The 19343-nt window shown below is 38.3% G+C and overlaps 1 protein-coding gene across 19 annotated transcripts in view; it reads right to left on the bottom strand.

The window, feature by feature from the left end:
• APOOL (apolipoprotein O like) overlaps positions 1-19343 on the bottom strand; it is a 38594-nt gene that overhangs the window by 10536 nt on the left and 8715 nt on the right. For 4 of the 19 annotated variants that reach the window (XR_013957524.1, XR_013957525.1, XR_013957526.1 and 1 more), the window contains 9 exons: positions 19185-19271; positions 17771-17927; positions 9951-16047; positions 6929-9674; positions 6179-6284; positions 4545-4718; positions 3288-3387; positions 1312-1400; positions 489-627 (listed from right to left, as the gene is read on the bottom strand). Coding sequence is in view for 1 of the 19 variants with exons in the window: in XM_080624704.1 (XP_080480830.1) it covers positions 15950-16047; positions 17771-17927; positions 19185-19271 (342 nt within the window). In the remaining 18 variants the exon portion in view is untranslated. Of the gene's footprint in view, positions 1-488; positions 628-1311; positions 1401-2038; positions 2138-3287; positions 3388-4544; positions 4719-6178; positions 6285-6928; positions 9675-9701; positions 16048-17770; positions 17928-19184; positions 19272-19343 lie in introns of those variants that run through there. The other 15 variants (XR_013957536.1, XR_013957538.1, XR_013957527.1 and 12 more) reach the window with 15 other exon arrangements.

Below are 19343 nucleotides of genomic sequence, written 5' to 3'. Positions count from 1 at the left end.
GAAGCCTCAGAGTCTCAAAGGAAAGATGCTTCCTACAAAGAAAGTACCTGACAGAACTATTAAGTCATCTTTTTCATGCCGCAGTGGAAATTTGGTTGTATCATTGTTCAGGATTTAGAGTCAGAGCATAGAATTCTAGTAATTCCTCTGCCAGTGCTGCAGGGATATCTCTATATTGACTGCAGTGGCTGTTCTTAGGGGGCTCTCTGGTGAAAACCCTTTTGACAGGAGGTGTAGTATCTAAGTGTAAATGACTCAGAAAATGATTGAAGCATTGCAGAACTGATCCAGTCTTGAATGGAATTAGTGGGTATTAAATATTCCTATAGAAAACAGCCATATAGTAAAAGATGGGGTTTAGGCTTTTGATTAGCTCACATCTTTCCTTAGTGACATAGATACTACCAATTTGGATTATGATAACTCATACTCAGTACCAAGACAGAAGATGATATAAATATATAAATAGCTATGTTATTAATACATACTTGATACTGTCTCCCCGCTGCATAATCTGCATAAGGCAAATCAGCACTTGGATAGGCAAATCTCTCCGATTGATGTCACTGGTTAGAGAAATAGTCTGTTGCTACATCTGGTCTCCTTAATGGCTGAAGATGCATGGGGCTGTGCAAAAGAGATAAAGGTTATTAAAACATGGAATAATATACTGCAGATTACATGAAGGGTTAGTTTCAACTGAAATATAAAAATAACAAAGCTCACTTCTGCATGCATGCATTACATGAAGACATGTAAAAGTTCTGCCTTTAAAGTTCATTTTACTGTCAAACCCTCATTCTGCAAACACAGGTGAAAGTGAATTTAAAGCAGCACAACGAAGGACACTTGTGTTTCTAAAAAGTAATGAAAATGAATCCATTTGTAATAATGAGAGGAAAGCCATGTGAGCCTTTGGATAAATCTGTGTTTCAGGATTTAGCTTCAGGAACAAGATAAACACACTTTTTTCACTGGGGAAACAGACTAAGTCTTAGACAGCAAGTTGATAAATCTGGTGCCCGTGTGGTAGTTCACGTTTAGTAATGATGTACAAAATAATAGCCCCAGAATTCCTGCAGCGATGCCATTGGAATTATGCAAGGTCCAGGAGAATAAAGGAAAAATTCAGAAAAACAACTTCTATCAAAGCCTCAAGCCACAAAAGTTACATTAATGATGCATCAACAGCTTCACTATTTATTGGATCTTTGTCAGTTGTGCCACTGGCAAAGGTATGAAGTAATTCTTAAGTCTCCAAACAAGAGTGTAAGTGAAAATGAGCAAAAAGACAGCAAACCATCAGCATACCTGCAATTCTCTGATTGATTCAGGCTTAGGACATCATCAAAATCTTGTCTTCTCAGTACGGGTTTTGGAATTCCTTCAACATAGACATCCTGTATGTAGGGGATCAGGTGGTTACACAGAGCAAAATGACAGCAAGTCACAGAACAGCTCACTGGGTATGTCAGCAGTTGCCTTTGGTATAAAAAAGCTGTATAAACCCATTTATCAGCTACAAATTATAATGCTTGTTAGAGACATTCTGAAATGTATAAATTCAGTTTATCTAAAAGACTCAGCAGAAGAAAAGCCCTTACATACTTGGATAATACAGAAAACATACCTCTAAGCTATAACAGAAACATTCAGCCCAATAAGTAAGTGTCTGCACAATTAAATAAATCAGGTAATTAAGGGTTTTAGCAAGGCCTGGATGCTTTGTTGAGTCTTTTATGATTACACATTTCAGAAAGGTGCTGCTACTCCACAAATAACAGTGAATTTCTCTGATTTATGCAAAACTGAGTCAAAAATTAAACTAAATACAACTAAGATCAACTGAATATTGTAGCTTGCAGACTGGCTGCTGTCTTACCAAACATATTGCTGGGGAAAGAAGGAAAACACCATGAAGAAACAAACTAAGTAAGTGTTCCATGTGGTTCATAAAACTAGTAAGTGATGTTCATTTGCTAAAGGTGGCTTTGTTTAAAAACATAATGACCTGAAGTAGTTTTTATAACCAAGGTACCTTCTAGAGAGCAGCAGTTCAGGGGAGTTCATCTGCAGGACCTGATGCTTTCAGATGCAGATTCTGGTTTCCTCTCTTGCCTCTCTCAGACACTGCTGCCTGACTGGCACGACAGCAAAAGCTCAGAGAATTATCAAGGGTTTTCTACAAGCCCACGTTTTCATGACCACCACATCCAGCCAGGAGATGAGGCAGAAACATCCCACGGACTGCAGCTTGCAGTTTGGAGCAGGAGAAAGGAGGACTTACTACAGCCCTTTAAGAATTAAACAGCACCATCTCCTGGTGAAGGAGGCTCATGTGCCATTTTTCCCCACTGCATATCCAAGATATTAATACTTTACAAATATATTTAACAGGAAATGATGTATCAGACTAGATTATTTTCTTTCTTTTCTCAGCCAGCCTAAAATGTTTTCTTCTCAAATGCTATTCATTCCTTCATATGTGGAATAACCACTAAAGTCCCGAATGAGGAAAAGAACACAGACACAAATTCATTCCCTTTCATGCTGCTTTGTATTTCATATTTCCTGTACTGTTTTTGAAATGCATTTACCCCTCTTCTGATATCTACTAGTTCAAGCAATGATCTCTATATAAAGCACATGTCACCTAATGGAAAAGGCTGGCATGGCAGCACCTGAGCCTGGCCATAAAGGTGGCCGCTTTCACAACCTGGTCTGTGGGCACCAACATTCAAGTCCCAGCTCGGTCCTAGACTACTTTTGCAACCTTGTAAAAGACAACTGTCTACTCTGTCTCACAGGAATGTTGCAAAGGTCCCAGTGAACCATTCTGCTACAGAGGGGATGCAGGGAATTCAGTTCAGATTTGATGTAGGAAATTTCTCCTTTCTAGAAAAAAATAATGGCCAAACATTCTAGCCCCAAAATGAACTCAGTTGTAGGCAATGAATTTTAAACAAATAAATACAGCTTGAACTCTGCAAGGGCTTATGTACTACAAGTAGTTACATGCTGTCATTCACAGTTCATGCAGCTGAGAGATGACAAACAGTACATTTAGTACAGTCATATCCTTCTGATCATGTCCACTGATCCCCCCAGCCTCCAAAGCATCACTGGAAAGCATCACTCCCAGTAGGAAAAGGACACTCAGATTACCTTTAATTTTACCAGATGACCTTTTTTGTTATTTGTAACCCATTCTGTTGCCTCACAAAATCCTGCCTGCCTTCTGCTGGAATTAGGAACATGTCATATCCCCACACGTCAACATCACTTACCCTTGGTGACTGCTGGTAAACGTGGCCCAGGTTACCAGCCATTTCAGGAGTAAATGCACGGTTCTGGTGTTCTTCACGGTATGCAGAATTCATCTGGTTCCTGGTTAGAGCAACAAGGAGAATTTAGAGCATGAGTGACAGTTTTGAGGGTCTTGAAAAATCATTCTGTGCTGCTGGTTGGTTCAACAGCCACATCATAGGCTTAGATGTGCTGTGGCAACGGCTATGTGAGAGCTATGTCTTACTAGAATTTTCTATAACAGAGGAAGTACCAGTGACACACACCAAAGGGGCTCAATGAAAGGAGAAATAAGAGCATGTTGTCTATATACCTGGGACAGGTGTTGGTGGGGGAAAAAAAGATACAGTGATGAAATCAAAAAGCAGCTCAAATTTCTAATGCCTGGGACCCAAGAATGGGAGGAATTGTGTTTAAACACCAAGACTCTCATCAATGTTTATTAGTCTTGGTTTTATCTTGTTTCATAGAATCATAGAATAGTTAGGGTTGGAAAGGACCTTAAGATCATCCAGTTCCAACCCCCCTGCCATGGGCAGGGACACCCCACACTAAACCATGTCACCCAAGGCTCTGTCCAACCTGGCCTTGAACACTGCCAGGGATGAAGCATTCACAACTTCCCTGGGCAACCCATTCCAGTGCCTCACCAGCCTCACAGTAAAGAATTTCTTTCTTATATCCAATCTAAACTTCTCCTGTTTAAGTTTGAACCCCGTTACCCCTTGTCCTGTCACTACAGTCCCTGATGAAGAGTCCCTCCCCAGCATCCTTATAGGCCCCCTTCAGATACTGGAAGGCTGCTCTGAGGTCTCCACGCAGCCTTCTCTTCTCCAGGCTGAAGGCTATAGAAGTTTCCATGGAAGCAACAACATCCAAAACACTTGTGGAAATAAAGGCAACCATTAATAGCAGATAAATCAGCAAGACAGATTTGGTAGTCTTGAGTTAAAGTTGTAGACATATTTATCAATTTTAAAGCTTGCCTGGTTAGCCTTGAAGAAAAGAAGCAATGACACAAAGTGAAGTTCTGTATGCAGTGGTAAAATGCTGAAGAACTGTTAAACGCTCTGCTAAGATGCTTTGATTTTAAATTGAGTATTTTGGCAGAGGATGCCAGATGTTGATTTAAATGTCCAGCGGTTAAGAATTAATCAGAATACCATATTTATTTTTTATTCTGCTTTACTTCCAATTTGGTTAAAAAACCCCTTTTAACTGCATCCAGAGTAACTTACCCAGCCTTTTTGCTTTTGCAGTGGTAGACACAGTAGAATATTACAACAGCTATGATAACCAGTGCTATTGCAGGAAGAGTAACTACTAAAATGAAATCTAGAGTGTTCCAAAGGTGATTACATTTGGGGCCCATGTACCAATACTCCTGCCAGTCCACTCTGTAGTAATCACATCTGCAAATGAAAACATTGTTTTTTTAGCAACATTCTTTTAATTTAAAAATAACTAATACCAAACAAAAGTAACCTATTTTGCTATAGGATTATTTATTACTGAATACTACAGGGGTCAAGGGATTCCATATTTTTCCTGCCTGCCTGAAGATATTACTCCTCTTAGTAATACACATCTTATTCCAGATTTGATGCAAATGCACTCTGGCAGGCTCTAGGTTAACCAAGTCCAAGTTAGAGTTCCAGTAAGTCCAAGATAATAAGCTTTGTTGAGAACAGGGTATATTGCCCGAGTCATGAGTCAGGCCAAAGATCTCTTTTTTATCAGCTGTAAGCATGGCAGAGCTTCTGCACTTGCAAAACAGACCACGCAGCTATAACTGAGACATCACACTTCCATCATTATGACACTGATGTACCTTCTATGAAAAAGCACCACCACCACCCACAGTAGATCACAGACTGTGTCCCTTCTGCTTTTAAGAGTAAGACTTCAAATGGGATAAGAATGGTGCTTTTTCAAAAGCCAAGTTCTTTTCATTAATTCAGGGCTTCTTTTTTCCTCTCCCAAAGCATCACTTCCTCTGCTAATACAAAGGACATCACTAGAACACATTCTGTTCTTGTCCCAGCAATTCTCATGATGGGAAGGTTCTTTTGATAAGCATTTTGCAACATTTGTTAGTGCAAACCGTCTGGATTTGGGGAACCTGAAAGTTTAACCTTGATCTCCCACTACAGAAAATTCTTCTGTTCACAGGCAGTATTTGTATGGATCTGGATATGATTAGAACACATAATTATAGTTTCAAGAACGTAGCTTTCTATTTCTTTGGAGTTGCACTAACGTTTAGACAGCATACTGTGTTGGCTACAACTGGAGGTTAGCTGCACATTCATAAACAGACTGCATCAGAGAGAAAGTAGTGCCTTGAATCCATCAGGTAAATCATATGGGCTTCATAATTTTCTTGGTAGTTTCCTGTCAAGTCTAGGGGTCAAGCTATATGTAAAAGAGAAATATGCTGGATCTAGGAACAAGATTCTCTGCTCAGATGACTAGATTGTTTTAAAACAAGGAAAAAAACCCACTACATAATGAAGATTAGGATTAAGATACCTGGAGGGTTAAGAAATTCTGGTCAACCTGCAGAAAAAGTTGCCATTACCCAGCATAACTCAGTTCTAAGGTAAAATATCCAAGACAACAGTGAGCATGTGAAAATTGAGCATTACAGTGACTACCTACCTAATAAATTACATGGCTTACACATACTCTAAAAAGAAAATGCTGCACTCAGAGCCCAGATTTGATGCTTCGTATGAGCTTATACAGATCATGAATGATGACCAACATCTACTTTCATGAATCACAGCATTGCAAAGTCATCATTAAGACTATATTTGAGAGCTGCATTTACATAATATATATTTAAACAAAGAAACCACCACCACCCTACCTGCAGAAAGGTTTTTCATTTTTACATTGGCAAGAAATATTGCTAGGACAGAAGTTGTCTGTATTACCCAGGCAGTCCCCAAAGTCCTTAACTCCAGCGCAGTTGGCTGTAAATTAAAACAAACCCAATATTTAGTTATTGCAATTACACCATAACATACTGTTTTAGTGGGCTTAATTACCTCCGAAATTTAATTCGTAGGATGAACTGTGGCTATTTGGATGTTAACTCTTGCTTTCCAGTGACTTGCCCCTTCAAAGTCTTGAAATTATTTGAGAAATGGTGTAGCTGAAGTTACTTTACTCTGACTTGTACCCATCTTCCAGTTAGCCAGTAAACTGTATGGCTTATGTTATTAGGATTGTCATCGCATCATTTAAGTATGGTTGTATCTGAATTCCATTACGTATCATCTCTGGATTGTTGTTGGCAAAGGCTAAAACTCATGAAACCCACTTGAGACTCAAACCTTCTAATTAATTATAATCCAAATTAAAACCTTTTTCTGTGTTTTGCATTGGGATTCTTCCTTATTTTGGTCTACAAAAGGATTTGTTTTGTGTTACTGTCAGTTCTGCTCCATCTCTTTTGCTGTGTAAACATTGTGGGCTGTAAATCATGTTCCAGAAGTTAAGTGCTAACAGTACTTCACAGGCACAGGGCTGTCTAAATATAGCTTCCTCATCAGCAAGCTAATAAAGATATCAAAAGTCACCATGTTTGACAATCAAGCACTACATTCTCTCCTACCTGTTTCTTTCCGGTGTGGGATTCAGACTGAATGCTTGTTGTGATTTAACCCAGCAGGCAGCTGAACACCACAGAGCTTCTTGCTCGCTCCCCCCAGCCCAGTGGGATGGGGGAGAGAATTGGGAAAAAAAGGAAAATTCATGGGTTGAGATAAAGACAGTTTAATAGGACAGGAAAGGAAGGGAAATAGTAATGATAATATCAATGATAAAATAATCAGAATATACCAAACAAGTGATACATAGTGCAGTTGCTCACCACCTGCCAACTGATGCCCAGCTAGTTCCCGAGCAGCAGCTCCCAGCCAGCTTTCCCCCAGTTTATATGCTCAGTATACCATACGGTCTGCAATATCCCTCTGCCCAGTTTGGGTCAGCTGTCCCAGCTCTCCTTCCCCCCCAGCCTCCTTACTGGCAGGGCATGAGAAGCTGAAAAGTCCTTGACTTGGTATAAACACGATTTAGCTGCAACTAAAACATGGGTGTGTTATTAGCACCATTCTCAGACTAAAGCCAGAACACAGCACTGTACCATGTAACTAGGAAGAAAATTAACTCTATCCCAGCTGAAACCAGGACAATGCTGTACTCATCATCCATACCAGCAAGCTATGAGCTGACACAGAGGTTCTGGTGCAAAGCCACTGAAGTCTATGACTTATGGAGATAAACCTGACATCTCTACCTATAATGCGTGACCAAACAAGCAACTGCAAGACACCACTGGAGATGCCGAGAAGAAAAACCAAAACTGTGACTGTACATTGTAAGGCCAAGCACCATTATGATACTTGAAAAACCGCAATACAGCTGAATAAAATTTTGTGTAACTTTTTATGATAAGATGCACATTTAGAATGAAGCCAGAAAGTTAGAACTGGAAGAGATCTCTGAGCAGATCCTTCTGAGCCTACCTGGCAACTGACAGGAAGAAAGTCGGTATCAGAGCATCATTAATATCACTGGTTTGCTATTGTAAGAGGGATTTTCCACCAGCAGCAGATGGATTAACAAACTCATGACTAATGCATTATTAGGTAGAGGAACTATCCTATGAGCAGTCTTTATTTCAAAAAAAGATGGAAACTCCCTTCCTCCCCTCTGGCCAAGGCAAAAGCATTTTCGCCTTGCATAGCTGTGTCTGTAAAATATCCTCATGCTCCTTGGCAATAGAGAACCCAAGAACTATGAAACACTTCTTACACAGGCAAGCAGTTGTCACACAGAGATCTTAATATTTTCACTGTCTTCCCAGTATTTAAAATAAATTCCACCTAAGCCATAAGGAGAATTTCCTCAGAGGCAATACCGTTGGGATTGCGATGCCACAGCAGCACTACCAGAGGTAAGCCCAGAATTTGACAGACACGTCCCTATTCTGACAAGTTCTAAAGCGAAAAAGCAGCCATGCCTTACGTTCTAAAGCATCTTCACTCAGTGCATCGCTGGCCACAAACAGGATGAACAGCAAGACTTTCAGAACACACATCCTGAAGCTGACTGTCGCAAAGTTTCTTCCAATTTTTGCTAGCAGAAGAATGCACTCTCCTTTCTGTAAACTTCTCCTTTCTCCTTACTGTAGCAAGATAGGGATCATGGATTTTGAGCTTGTTTTACAGCATCCTCCTCTATAAAGAATTACTAATTAACTTGGAACACATACTTCCTGATAACTTCTCCAGCATATTTTCTTTTATGACAGTGGGGTAGTTCCATAAAAATGCCTCATCAATCTTGCTATTTCTGAATTTTCGAATACATACATGAAGTATTCCTTTAACAACAGAAGCTTCAGCACACAGAAGTATCTGTTACAAGTATTTATCTGGTCTCATTTTAGGGTTATGTCACCTTTTAAAGATAAACTTCAAATGTATTTGAAGATGAAATTCCTTGAATATACACTGGTTTAAAAGACACATCAAAGACCTGGATCAAGAGTATAAAAATTATGATTAAAGGTTATTATCAGGCTGCTCTTTAGATGTTTTTGCTCCTAGAAAAAATGAGGTTTTGCTGCAATAATTACTGCTGCTCTGATCACAGCTGCAGCATGTAGAACATTGCCAACACTTGTTCCTTCCACCTGTTTCATTACAAAACATGGTTGTGAACTGTTTGATTTTCTTTCGATTTCCTGACTTCCAATATCATTTTACTTAAACTTCCCCCACAGTTTGGCATGAAGTATCACACATATTCCTCCTCATTATTGCCAGAACATCCGTTAATAGCTAGGAGAAATAACTATTTCAAATCATAGTGTTGATATAGGAGTCTATACCAAGACTACTACTTACAACTTAATGATAATTCTCACTAGGATGTTGCTAGTGACTCAACTCAGCGCTGTTTCATTTGTAGTATCCAAATGCAGCACAAGTGGAAGCTGTAGTTCTCTTTCAGATATAGATTTTTTTAAAATAAAAACATTCGATAGGAAAAAAATTTAAAACCCCCAAGTTTAATTTTAAGAGTACCTTAAACAGTATATACCCATATATAAAGAGATATAGAGAAGGGATAGAAAGTAAAAATCTGATTGCATAAAATGGGGAGATGAGTTTTGGGTAAAAGAGGGGAATGAGAAAGTCAATACCTCAAGTTACATCCCAGAGGTTTATACCTCTGCCTGGAAGTTTCTGATTCTTTGCTGCAGCATTTTCTTCCAAGCCTGGGTTTGATGTTTGCACCATGAGCTGCTTTGAAATTTGTCCAGCAACACCTCAGGACTGTCTTGAAATTGTCTCAAAGAACAACAGGAAGAAAGACATCATGAACAGGAATGTGATGTCTTTTCCCAAGATACTGCCTTCCCTAGATCACGTTTTAAAGGCTTACTAGAACCTTCCCTGTTCACAATTTCCAAAGTGAGCATCTATCCCAGCTACTGCTGAAGTATTTTGTTGTCATTTATACTGTTCAAACCACCCACAAATGACTGATCCTCAGCCCTGTCAGAACAGTTCTTTACAATAGATCCCAGAATCACACTCACAAAGAACAGAGGAATTAATATATACCTCAGTAAAAGAAGAGGCGTGATCCTTCGTCAGGTGTAACGTGTTCACACACACACTTTGCTCTTCCAGCTGACAGGGAATTTCCTCTCTGGTTCCAGCTCAGAGTTGCCGAGTGCAGCTTCAGGTTGTGTGATAAACAAACACCTTTACCTGGGGCTTTGACACTGGATGGATGACACTGGACAGGGATGCAGAAATTGCCTTTCTGTGACATTGTTGGCATTTTACTGAATGCAACAGGTTTGGACCAGGCCTCACAATGGGCTGCAGAGACCATCAGGAGGTTTCTTCTTTTAGTGTCTATTTAGGTAACAACAAATAAACCAAATGCCATTAGGCAGAAATAGAAATTACCTTTACATTTCACAGTGTACCTGGTTCTGTCTCTTATTGTCTTGGTTTCTGGAACACAGCACAATCAAATGGAAAGTTTTGCATTCCACAACTGCAGTCTGGGTAGACTACCCCTAGATTCATTTTATTTCCTCCAATAAAGAGCTATAACTAAAGCAAAGTTACTGACCAAAATTAATGGTGGAAGCCAGTCAACTGCTCATTAACTTTAACTAATTTCAGATTTGCTTCGAGACAGCTTTGGAGAACACTTTCTACTACCATTGTGTAGCCAAGGTTCAGAGGGAGGCACAAACAGAAAGCAAGGCACTTATTTCTCAAATATTGATATTAGGACAACTACAAAGAAAGCACAAAAAAAGTTACCAACACTTAAACCCACAGTAGCCTCAATTTAGATCTATTAGCTGATCACAGCAAGGGAAACACAAGGACTTTCTTTTCACTGAGTAAAAGCAATCTCCTCCACCCCATAAATGAAAACGACAAAGAACTGATTGCACCTTGATTGACTGTGGTCCAACTCTGCCCTGCAGTAAACTCAGAACTCCCAAATGCATGTCCCTTTCATCACTTCTGAGCCAGTGATGAAATTTCCACTTCCCTTTCCTTTCTCTTCTTCTATAATGTGTTAGTATGTATCGATATACTCATTTTTTGCAACACAAAATAGATCCAAGCCAGTAGACTTTGAAATGCAAAGAAGTTTCTTCAAATGAAAAGTGTAACAAGATTTCCCAGCTTTTAGATCTCGTCCTCCTCAGCATTTCAGTTTGATTTGTATGCTTGCTCTGAAGTGAAGAGCACATCAATATATGATAATATAAATAATACCATAACTTCCGGAATGGTTCAGTGAAGGTCTTTCTTGACAGCAGCTCACCATCAGCACGTATCTGAGCTTTGCTTCTTAGAATCTCTGCAACTTAAAATAAAAACTACAACCTTGTGCATTCTCGTGTTCCTTTTTATAAAGTACAGGCTTTTTGGACCCCACTTTCTGTATTTCAGTGTATTCAGAGATACTCTGAACTTTCACAAGGTAACGACACAGATACATTAAAATATCTTTACAGTATTTCTTAAGTTATTCAATACTCGTAACTATGATCTGCCATCAAAATAGCCACATTACTTATTCACACATTTTTTCTTCTTTTAAGTAGTTACACTCTAGGTCACATCACGTATTACATTATTTATGACCCCTGGATTGGCAAATTACTTCACCTGCAAGATTACCATGGAGTTGTACTGAGAGAAATGTATTTGCTATCTGCTTCTGTCGTTCCTCCAGTACAGATGAAAGCCTTCCTTCCCAAGCTCTGAGCTACAGCATCCTTAGGAAGAAATCACCACGAAAAGAAAATGGAAGCACTCCTCAAAATTTAAGACACATTAATGCTCAACATTCCGGATTTTACATGTGCTGTATGTTACCGCAGTGATTTCACCAGGAATGTATGTTTCAGTACCTCAGAGGTGAAGTTTTTGCCCCTCAACATAAGTGAAACAGGTGTGATGCAGTCACGTTTACCAAATTAACTCTTAACACGTACTTTAGAGAAAAGGCATTGACAATCTTCCCTACAGAGAAGACAACATACAAAAGTTAAGCTTAACCTTTAAGAAGTATCACATCACCCTTTATTTGCAGGTGCTTCACAGCAATATGACAAAATAAAGGATAACAATCATTTTAATGCAAATAAAAAATATCAACAAGTTCCAGATCTCTGTATATCCAATACAATCGTAAGTAAAAAACATGCCTTAAATTAACACTTTCTATATTATAAAATGTGATCCCGTTAGGACCTTGAACTTTTTACAAATGTATAAAAATTGCAGTATATATTCTTACTTGTATTATATTACTGTATTACTGCATCATGAAAGAAACTGTAAGTGACCATTCATGACACATTTGAGAGGCATTTCAGTGCTTCAGTATAAATTAATAAAACCATGTCTTGCACTGCAACTCCCTGCATACCCACATTAGGTTTTCATTGTTTAACAGGTTTGTGTACCAGGGCTGGAATCCTGAGATCAAGTCAGGCACACATTTAATATGAAGACTCACAAGCATGGCATAATGGAGATTTGCTTTTTTAAAGCCATTGCATAGCACCTTTACTATAAATTACTGATAGACAGATATGGCTACAGCTCCTTATAGTTATCAGGACCAAGCCATCTGTAGAGTATTATACAACATGTAGAGGTTCAGATGTTTGAACTGAAGAGAGCAGGCACCTTTTTACACAGAAACACTTCAGGAACTGGCAGCCAAGGAATAAAGATTCACAGTCACTATTCCACTATTTGCACAAGAGCAGATTAGTAAACTGATTTGGGCTGCCTTCATTTCAGCAAATACATTCCAAGCCTCTCTACAATAACCCGCATCTTTTTTTGGTACCTCTAGAAATTTCTCTCATCAAGTATCTCACATGGGTAGACAAGACAATGCTGACTCCAACAGAAGTGATGTTAGCAAGGCACCATTGCATATTCCAGGCTTTACTAAAAATTTCCTTCCCACTACTGATAAAAGCTATGCTCCAGGGCAGAAATACCAGCTGAGAGATCAACCATGGTATTTCTGAAGAGCAGAGAACACATCCAGACAGGATACAAAACTTCTCATACTTTGTCCCTTTTTCTTTGGCTGCAGATAGGGGAAGAGTCATCTCCAGCTGTAGCTGTTTCAGTGCCAGCACCTAAGGCACTAATTTTATTCCCAGTGTTTCAACTGTGTGGGGATATTAAACAAAAACTGCTGACAGAAAACAAACAAAAACATACCCTTGTCTTGTAGGAAAAGACCTGAAAAAGAGAAATGTCATCTGATGAAAAAAATTAATGAAGAAGTGATAGTAGCAGGCAAACACTGTACTGGAATAAACCTGTGCTCGCACACTCATCCAAGAAGATATGACACAGCACAGGGATACCATTTTATCAGAAGTGTATTCCTCATACTGTTCACCCATCAAGGTGGGTAGGAGCACTAATTTTAAGTTATGTCCCAGAAAATGCATTTAAGACTTCTGAATAACAACTCTAAGGTATAGTTCTATTAGAGTTTTACCCTAAGGAGTAATTTCAGACCAAAATACAGCCTAAGGATAGCTTTGTTTATTATGTCCATTTATAGCACAACTTTTTTCTAAGACCAGGGGTTGCAATACAAACTGCTTGCACAGAACATCTAATTCCTGACTGTCTAACCAGCACAGAGTCCAACGTACCTTTTGCAGACCAGACACTTTCATGTGTATCATGAGATCTGAGTAGTAATGACCTTACAAGTATGGGAAGGACCAGACTAGCTTTTGGCACTGCAGGTAGAGATTCTTTTAAGGCCTACTCTTGCCTGGAAAGGGCAGACATACTTGTTCCTTAACAGCTATCCAAGGAACCTTCTCTCCCTGCTCCCAGGAGACTAATTCTTGTGTGCAGTTCCCCACTATGTACTAAAAAAACATCACCACAGTAAAACCCTACTAAACCCACTCAAACCTGCATCATCTTACCTTTCTTGTTGACTCAAAGGACGTAAGTTAGAATTTAAACAGAATCTAGGAGTAGAGCAGATGGTTTTTGCATTATGTTTTTTTAATCCAGAATCTGATCAAAAGGTAGACAGATAATGCAATTTCTGTCATCCAGTCTTGCACTTGTAAGTAGTAATTTCTTACCCATTTTCACTTCCTGCCTTACATCTTCATCTGCTTCCCTGGAAATGATATATGAAGCCCACATACTTATTTTTCTACTCCTCTCTCTGTGATGGAACACTAAATGTGTCTTGTTCAGGAGCTCTGTAAAGACTGATATCCTCTGATTGCTGCCTGAATTCTGAGTCTCCTGGACCTTAAGAGACAATTAAAGAAACAAAACACATTAACTTTTAAGTCAGTTGTCCTAAGCAAGTTTCACTAATAGAATTTTTCTTCTTTAAACCTCACATTTACTGACTTCACCTTACTTTAGACTCTGTAACAAAGTCCAACACTTTGCCTGAAATTTGGATTCCAAAATATCAATACTCCTCTGTTTCTGAAGCATCCTAAAAGCCTTACTTATTCTTTCGCTCATTCATCATGTGTGCTTTGTGGACAACACACTGTGCATCTCCTCACAAGTTCTGCTAGTCCCTCAATGACACTAGGAATGCTGCTTGCCTGTATTTCACTAGTCATTTGCCTTTACATTAGCCTCAGAAGAAGGAATCACGTTGTGAAATCTCTTCTTATGGAGAACATGAGCAAATACCCCTTCATATCCCATTCATCATCCAACCAAACTATGTGTTTGTCTAAGTTTGTTCTTGCTTTCCCCTCAACTTTACAACAAAGCACATTATTTTCATTAACTGAAAGGAATTCAGTAGATCGAAGGACAAAGTACAAGCACAGTGTCCTTTTGTAGTTTATATGTTAGGGAAGTGCCACAGTGGTACAGGTTAGATTACCTCTAGGCAGCAGGGTGATCATCAGTGTGAGTTGCACTTTGTTCCAGGAAGGCCAGCAGATCTGTTCCAGGAAGGCCAGCAGATCTGTTCCAACCTTTGTATGAGTTGTTTTGGGTTTTTTTAGAGAAATGGAGATCAAACAGCACTAGAGTGCTATACACAATGATAAAAGCAGCACTGGAAAGTTTAATCCTAGGAAATTTAATGTCTAATTTCATTCTTGTGCAATACCACAGAATTTTACAGAAACCCTACCAAGATCAATGGGCACTGCCTACAAACTTTCGGGAAGAAAGAACTGGCTGTCTATTAATTCTGCATTTTTAATATTTGTGAGTACTTTAAGCCTCAAAACTACAGATGGTTTCCAACTTCCTGAACACTACTAATACATTCTATATAAATTCAAGCAGTATCAGCTTCGTGGATTAAGAAACTTGCATACAGTTCTTCAATGTATAAGAAGTAGATGAAGTAGATGAAAACTAATGCAGACTATAAACGATGTTTTAGAGATTAGTTGTGTGTTCTTCCAAACTTAAGTAACATTTAAATGCAAAAGCAGCATGCAGGACAAGATGCTGTTTCCGTTCACCTTTGTGAAAGAGGCAGACAACAAATGACTTCAAAATGAAAACCAAAAAAAAAGTGGCTTATTTATACAAGCATTGAAGATAATGCTATTGGGATGATGTTAACAACTGACTTTTTAGGGCTAATCTCGTGCCCTTCATTCCAGAGCTGAAAGAAGAAAAAGACAACGAAACTTCTGCAAACCCCATCCATCACATTCTTCTTTCAGATCAATGAACATCTGAGCCCAACTACAGACGTATGTTTATATTTTCAAATGTCCTTTCTGAAGCGACATTTATTAACAAGCTTGGCACAGAGAAACCTCATTGTGAGAAGACACTGCAAAGGTCACTTTCTCAGTGTCTCACTAAAAAAACTGACAATAAGTGAACTCTCGCCACTTATAGGTAGTGAGAAACAAAACATTCACTAAATAGAACCATGTAAGTGAACAATACAAACTGGGATATAAGAAAATACCTGATGAAACTATACATCACAGAGTACGTATCATAAGGAATATTCCTTCCCTTCTTTCCCTCTCCCTATCTGTAACACTTTGCAGAGATTTGTAAGCATATTTGTCTTAGCTTCTAGTACTGTACATATCCACATCCTCTGGGCTGGATTGACCATGGTCCGTAAGTTTTGGATCAGGCTTAAATTTTGATGTCTTCACTGTTCCTGTTAGAGATATTAAAGGAATCTAATTAAAATATATATTTGAGCTGTAGAAAAAACCCAATATATTGGCACATTTTGAGAACTACTGTATTAGCAAACAAAAGATCAAAATAGGTACATTCTAGTTAAAACTGTGTAAGCAATTCACGATGATGAAGGTATGTTCTAATTATTAGCATACAGCACTGGATGGGGAGCAGCTCTTCCTTCTGCTCTCTATACCTTAATGCTACTTCTTGAACACAGCAGAATGAGAGAAGAAATACTGATGCTTTGCCCTATACATGTAAAAAAGAAGGGAAAGTTTGGGACATGGGAAAAAAATCTCTAGTCTTCTCCTGTTGATCACAGGAACAGATCTGTCTCTCAAAACCAACCACACCAGTATCTTCCCTGAAGCTGCTGTCAGATGGCAAGAATTCCAAATTAAGACAAACTCTTACCTAGTTTCACTTCATGACTTCCAAACCCAATGAACTGTTTACTAAAGCACTGAACCCTCACACTCACCCTGAATGACAATGCACAAAGACTGACATATTTAGTGATACTGTAATTCCAGAAGGTCTCAGAGAATATAAAGGCAGGTTATCTAGGACTGTGTCTCCTACTAGTAGCCTGCTTTTCTTCCAGCTACATCAGCTGGTTTAACCAAGGGTGCTGTGCTTTCCTGAAAGCTCTGCCCTGTTTGGACTAGTGAAAATAAACATCTCTGACAACACTAATTAATTTAGGACATGCGCATTTTTGGCTGTATTAGGGACAAGAACTAATGCCACGAGAGCAAAGACAGAGGCTATCTCTACACATTAAACCATCGAAGACAGTCCGGCCTGAAGTCAATGTAAAAATAGATCAAAGCATTCCATAACTAAATCAGGAAAAATACAGATGCAAAGCAAAGAAAGATGTGAATGTACATTATAGTGAAAATAAAGGGAATAACACTCCCATTCAAATATTTTCTGCTTAAAAAAAGAATGCTCTGGTAAAGAACACAGTAAAAAGAAGGAAGCAAGTTTCAGCAACAGGTAAAAGTCAGAAACTGCCCCTACAAAAGGTAACTATTTTAAAATTGATTTAGTTCTCCTTTAATAGGTAATTGCACTATTTCTCTTAGCAAGTGGCCTATCAAAATAGTCATATGTTAAATATGCTTTTACATCATCTAGTCAATTATCTCAACCACTTAAGCTGCACAAAGAACACCACTGCAAAAAACCTAGCAAATAAAATCCGGTGCCTCATTTGGCAATTACACATTCCTCTTCTACCAGTATCTGAAGATATAGAAGCCATATGGAGAAGTGAACAGTAACTCAAATTAGCTGTTCTCACAGAAGTCCAGCAGTAATCCTGTAAGTTATACTTATGGTAGTCTGATAACAGAAAGATAATTTAAAGTAGGTATTTAAGGGAAGTACTTGACATCATCTCATTAACTAGCAATATGGGATATGGTCCACACCATATGGAATGAAAAAAACATTATCAAGAGAGAACAACAAATATATAAGAATTCTGACAGTGTGACAGGGTCCACAGGGAGAAAATTATCACCCCCCCAAAGGCTCTGAAGTATATATTAAATAACACCTACAATATATTTTCAAGAATAATATGCTATAACAGTCTGATCTATTATAAAGCAAGGGTAACTACAAAATGAAGTAATTGGATTTGCAAGTTGCTCTGAGATTACACTTGAAATGTTTAAATTCACCTGATGAAGGCACTGGATCTTCGTTACTCCAAGACTCTACTGGAGAAGATTCTGTTCTGTTAAATGATCTTGACTCAATAGCAGACTCAGGGTTTGTACTAGAAATTTCTTTCTTTTTTTTATCTTCCTGAGTAACTGATATTGCCTCTTGCTGCACCTGTGAACCAAAAAGCACTTAAGAAAAAGTCACATGGGTATATGCTTAATACTTTATGGCAAAACAAAGCTTTCAAGTCTGAAAGCTTATCTTTTATGACATTACTTTCAGATATAACATCATACAGTGATACTCAACTAGTAATGTTAAAGTCAGCTGCAAGCAAGGGACACAGATGGAGAACCTAAAACACATGAAAGAACCTCACAGCTCACATACAACTTCAAATTCACATGTAAGGAAATTTACTTTGTCATCAGTATATACTTCAGTCTGATACTGTGCTTTTACCTGACCCCCTCAAAGTCCTTCACAAGGAAGGCACTGTTCATTCACAGATGAGGAACCTAGAGCCTTGCACAAGACTGGAATAGCATTCAGTTTTTTCAGAACACTTACTCCCTTATTCAACAGAAAATGGAAAGGTAAGTCACAGTAATATCCTAGTAATGAAAAACAATATATTGTTTTGGGAACAGGCTTCACTGAGGGGAAAAAAATTAATAGAAACTGTCTTTACCACATCAATTCTTGGTTCACTCTCAGTTTAATGACATTTATCTGAATCTCATTTTGAAAACTCCTAATTCCATTTGTGCTCCTCAGTCAAAATATAAGGTGAGGACTGTACACAAATGAGTATCATAAATTTAAATCAAAATACTTCTAAATGTTAATATAAATGAGAAACTTACATCTTCTTTAAAAAGAGAACAAGAAACAAATCACTGTGCAAACCTGAAATTTTACTCAGGAAAGCACTACTCTTGCCAAGAGTTTATATATTTTCACTGCAGAAAAGCCCTTTCAGGTTGCAGAAAAAACATGTTTAAGTCCAGATTGTACTAACCCAAATTCCATATATAATTTACACTGACATGTTTAAGCATTAAGCCAGTTATACCTACTGTAATTCTTTGTATCTTTATCCTAAATTCAGTGGTCACCTTAGAACCAAAGCTTGAATCAAGAATGGATTATTTTTGTCAAGATAAAAAAAGAGCTGTAAGAGAAACTTGGTTTTCTCTTGTGCATCTTATCTGTTTTGTAGGACTACAAAAGAGATCTCAGTATATATTGGCGCAAAAGCTGTAATGACTATAGCATCAATTAAACACCGAAGTTATAAAAGGGTTTTGGTGCCTCACTTAACACAGTAAGTAACCTTAACAGTATGAGCAACCAGTACTTGACCTTCTAATGTACTTTTTTCATCCTCTGCATTTATGAGTTACAGACATTACTGAGAAAGCCTACCTTGGTGCCATCTTCATTTATTGCCCACAGTGATTGCAAAGCCCCATAGGTTTGATGGCTTGCAGAAAGCAACTTTTTCCCTGCCACCTATTTAGAAAAATGTAAATTAAAAACAGCTTTGAAAATACTAAAATACACAGACCATTTAAATAAAATTAA

This window comes from Psittacula echo (genome assembly GCF_963264785.1).
Source record: "Psittacula echo genome assembly, chromosome: 8".
Lineage (NCBI taxonomy): Eukaryota > Metazoa > Chordata > Aves > Psittaciformes > Psittacidae > Psittacula > Psittacula echo.
The sequence above is the reverse complement of the archived record's forward strand: the minus strand, read 5'-3'. Positions and strand labels throughout refer to the sequence as shown.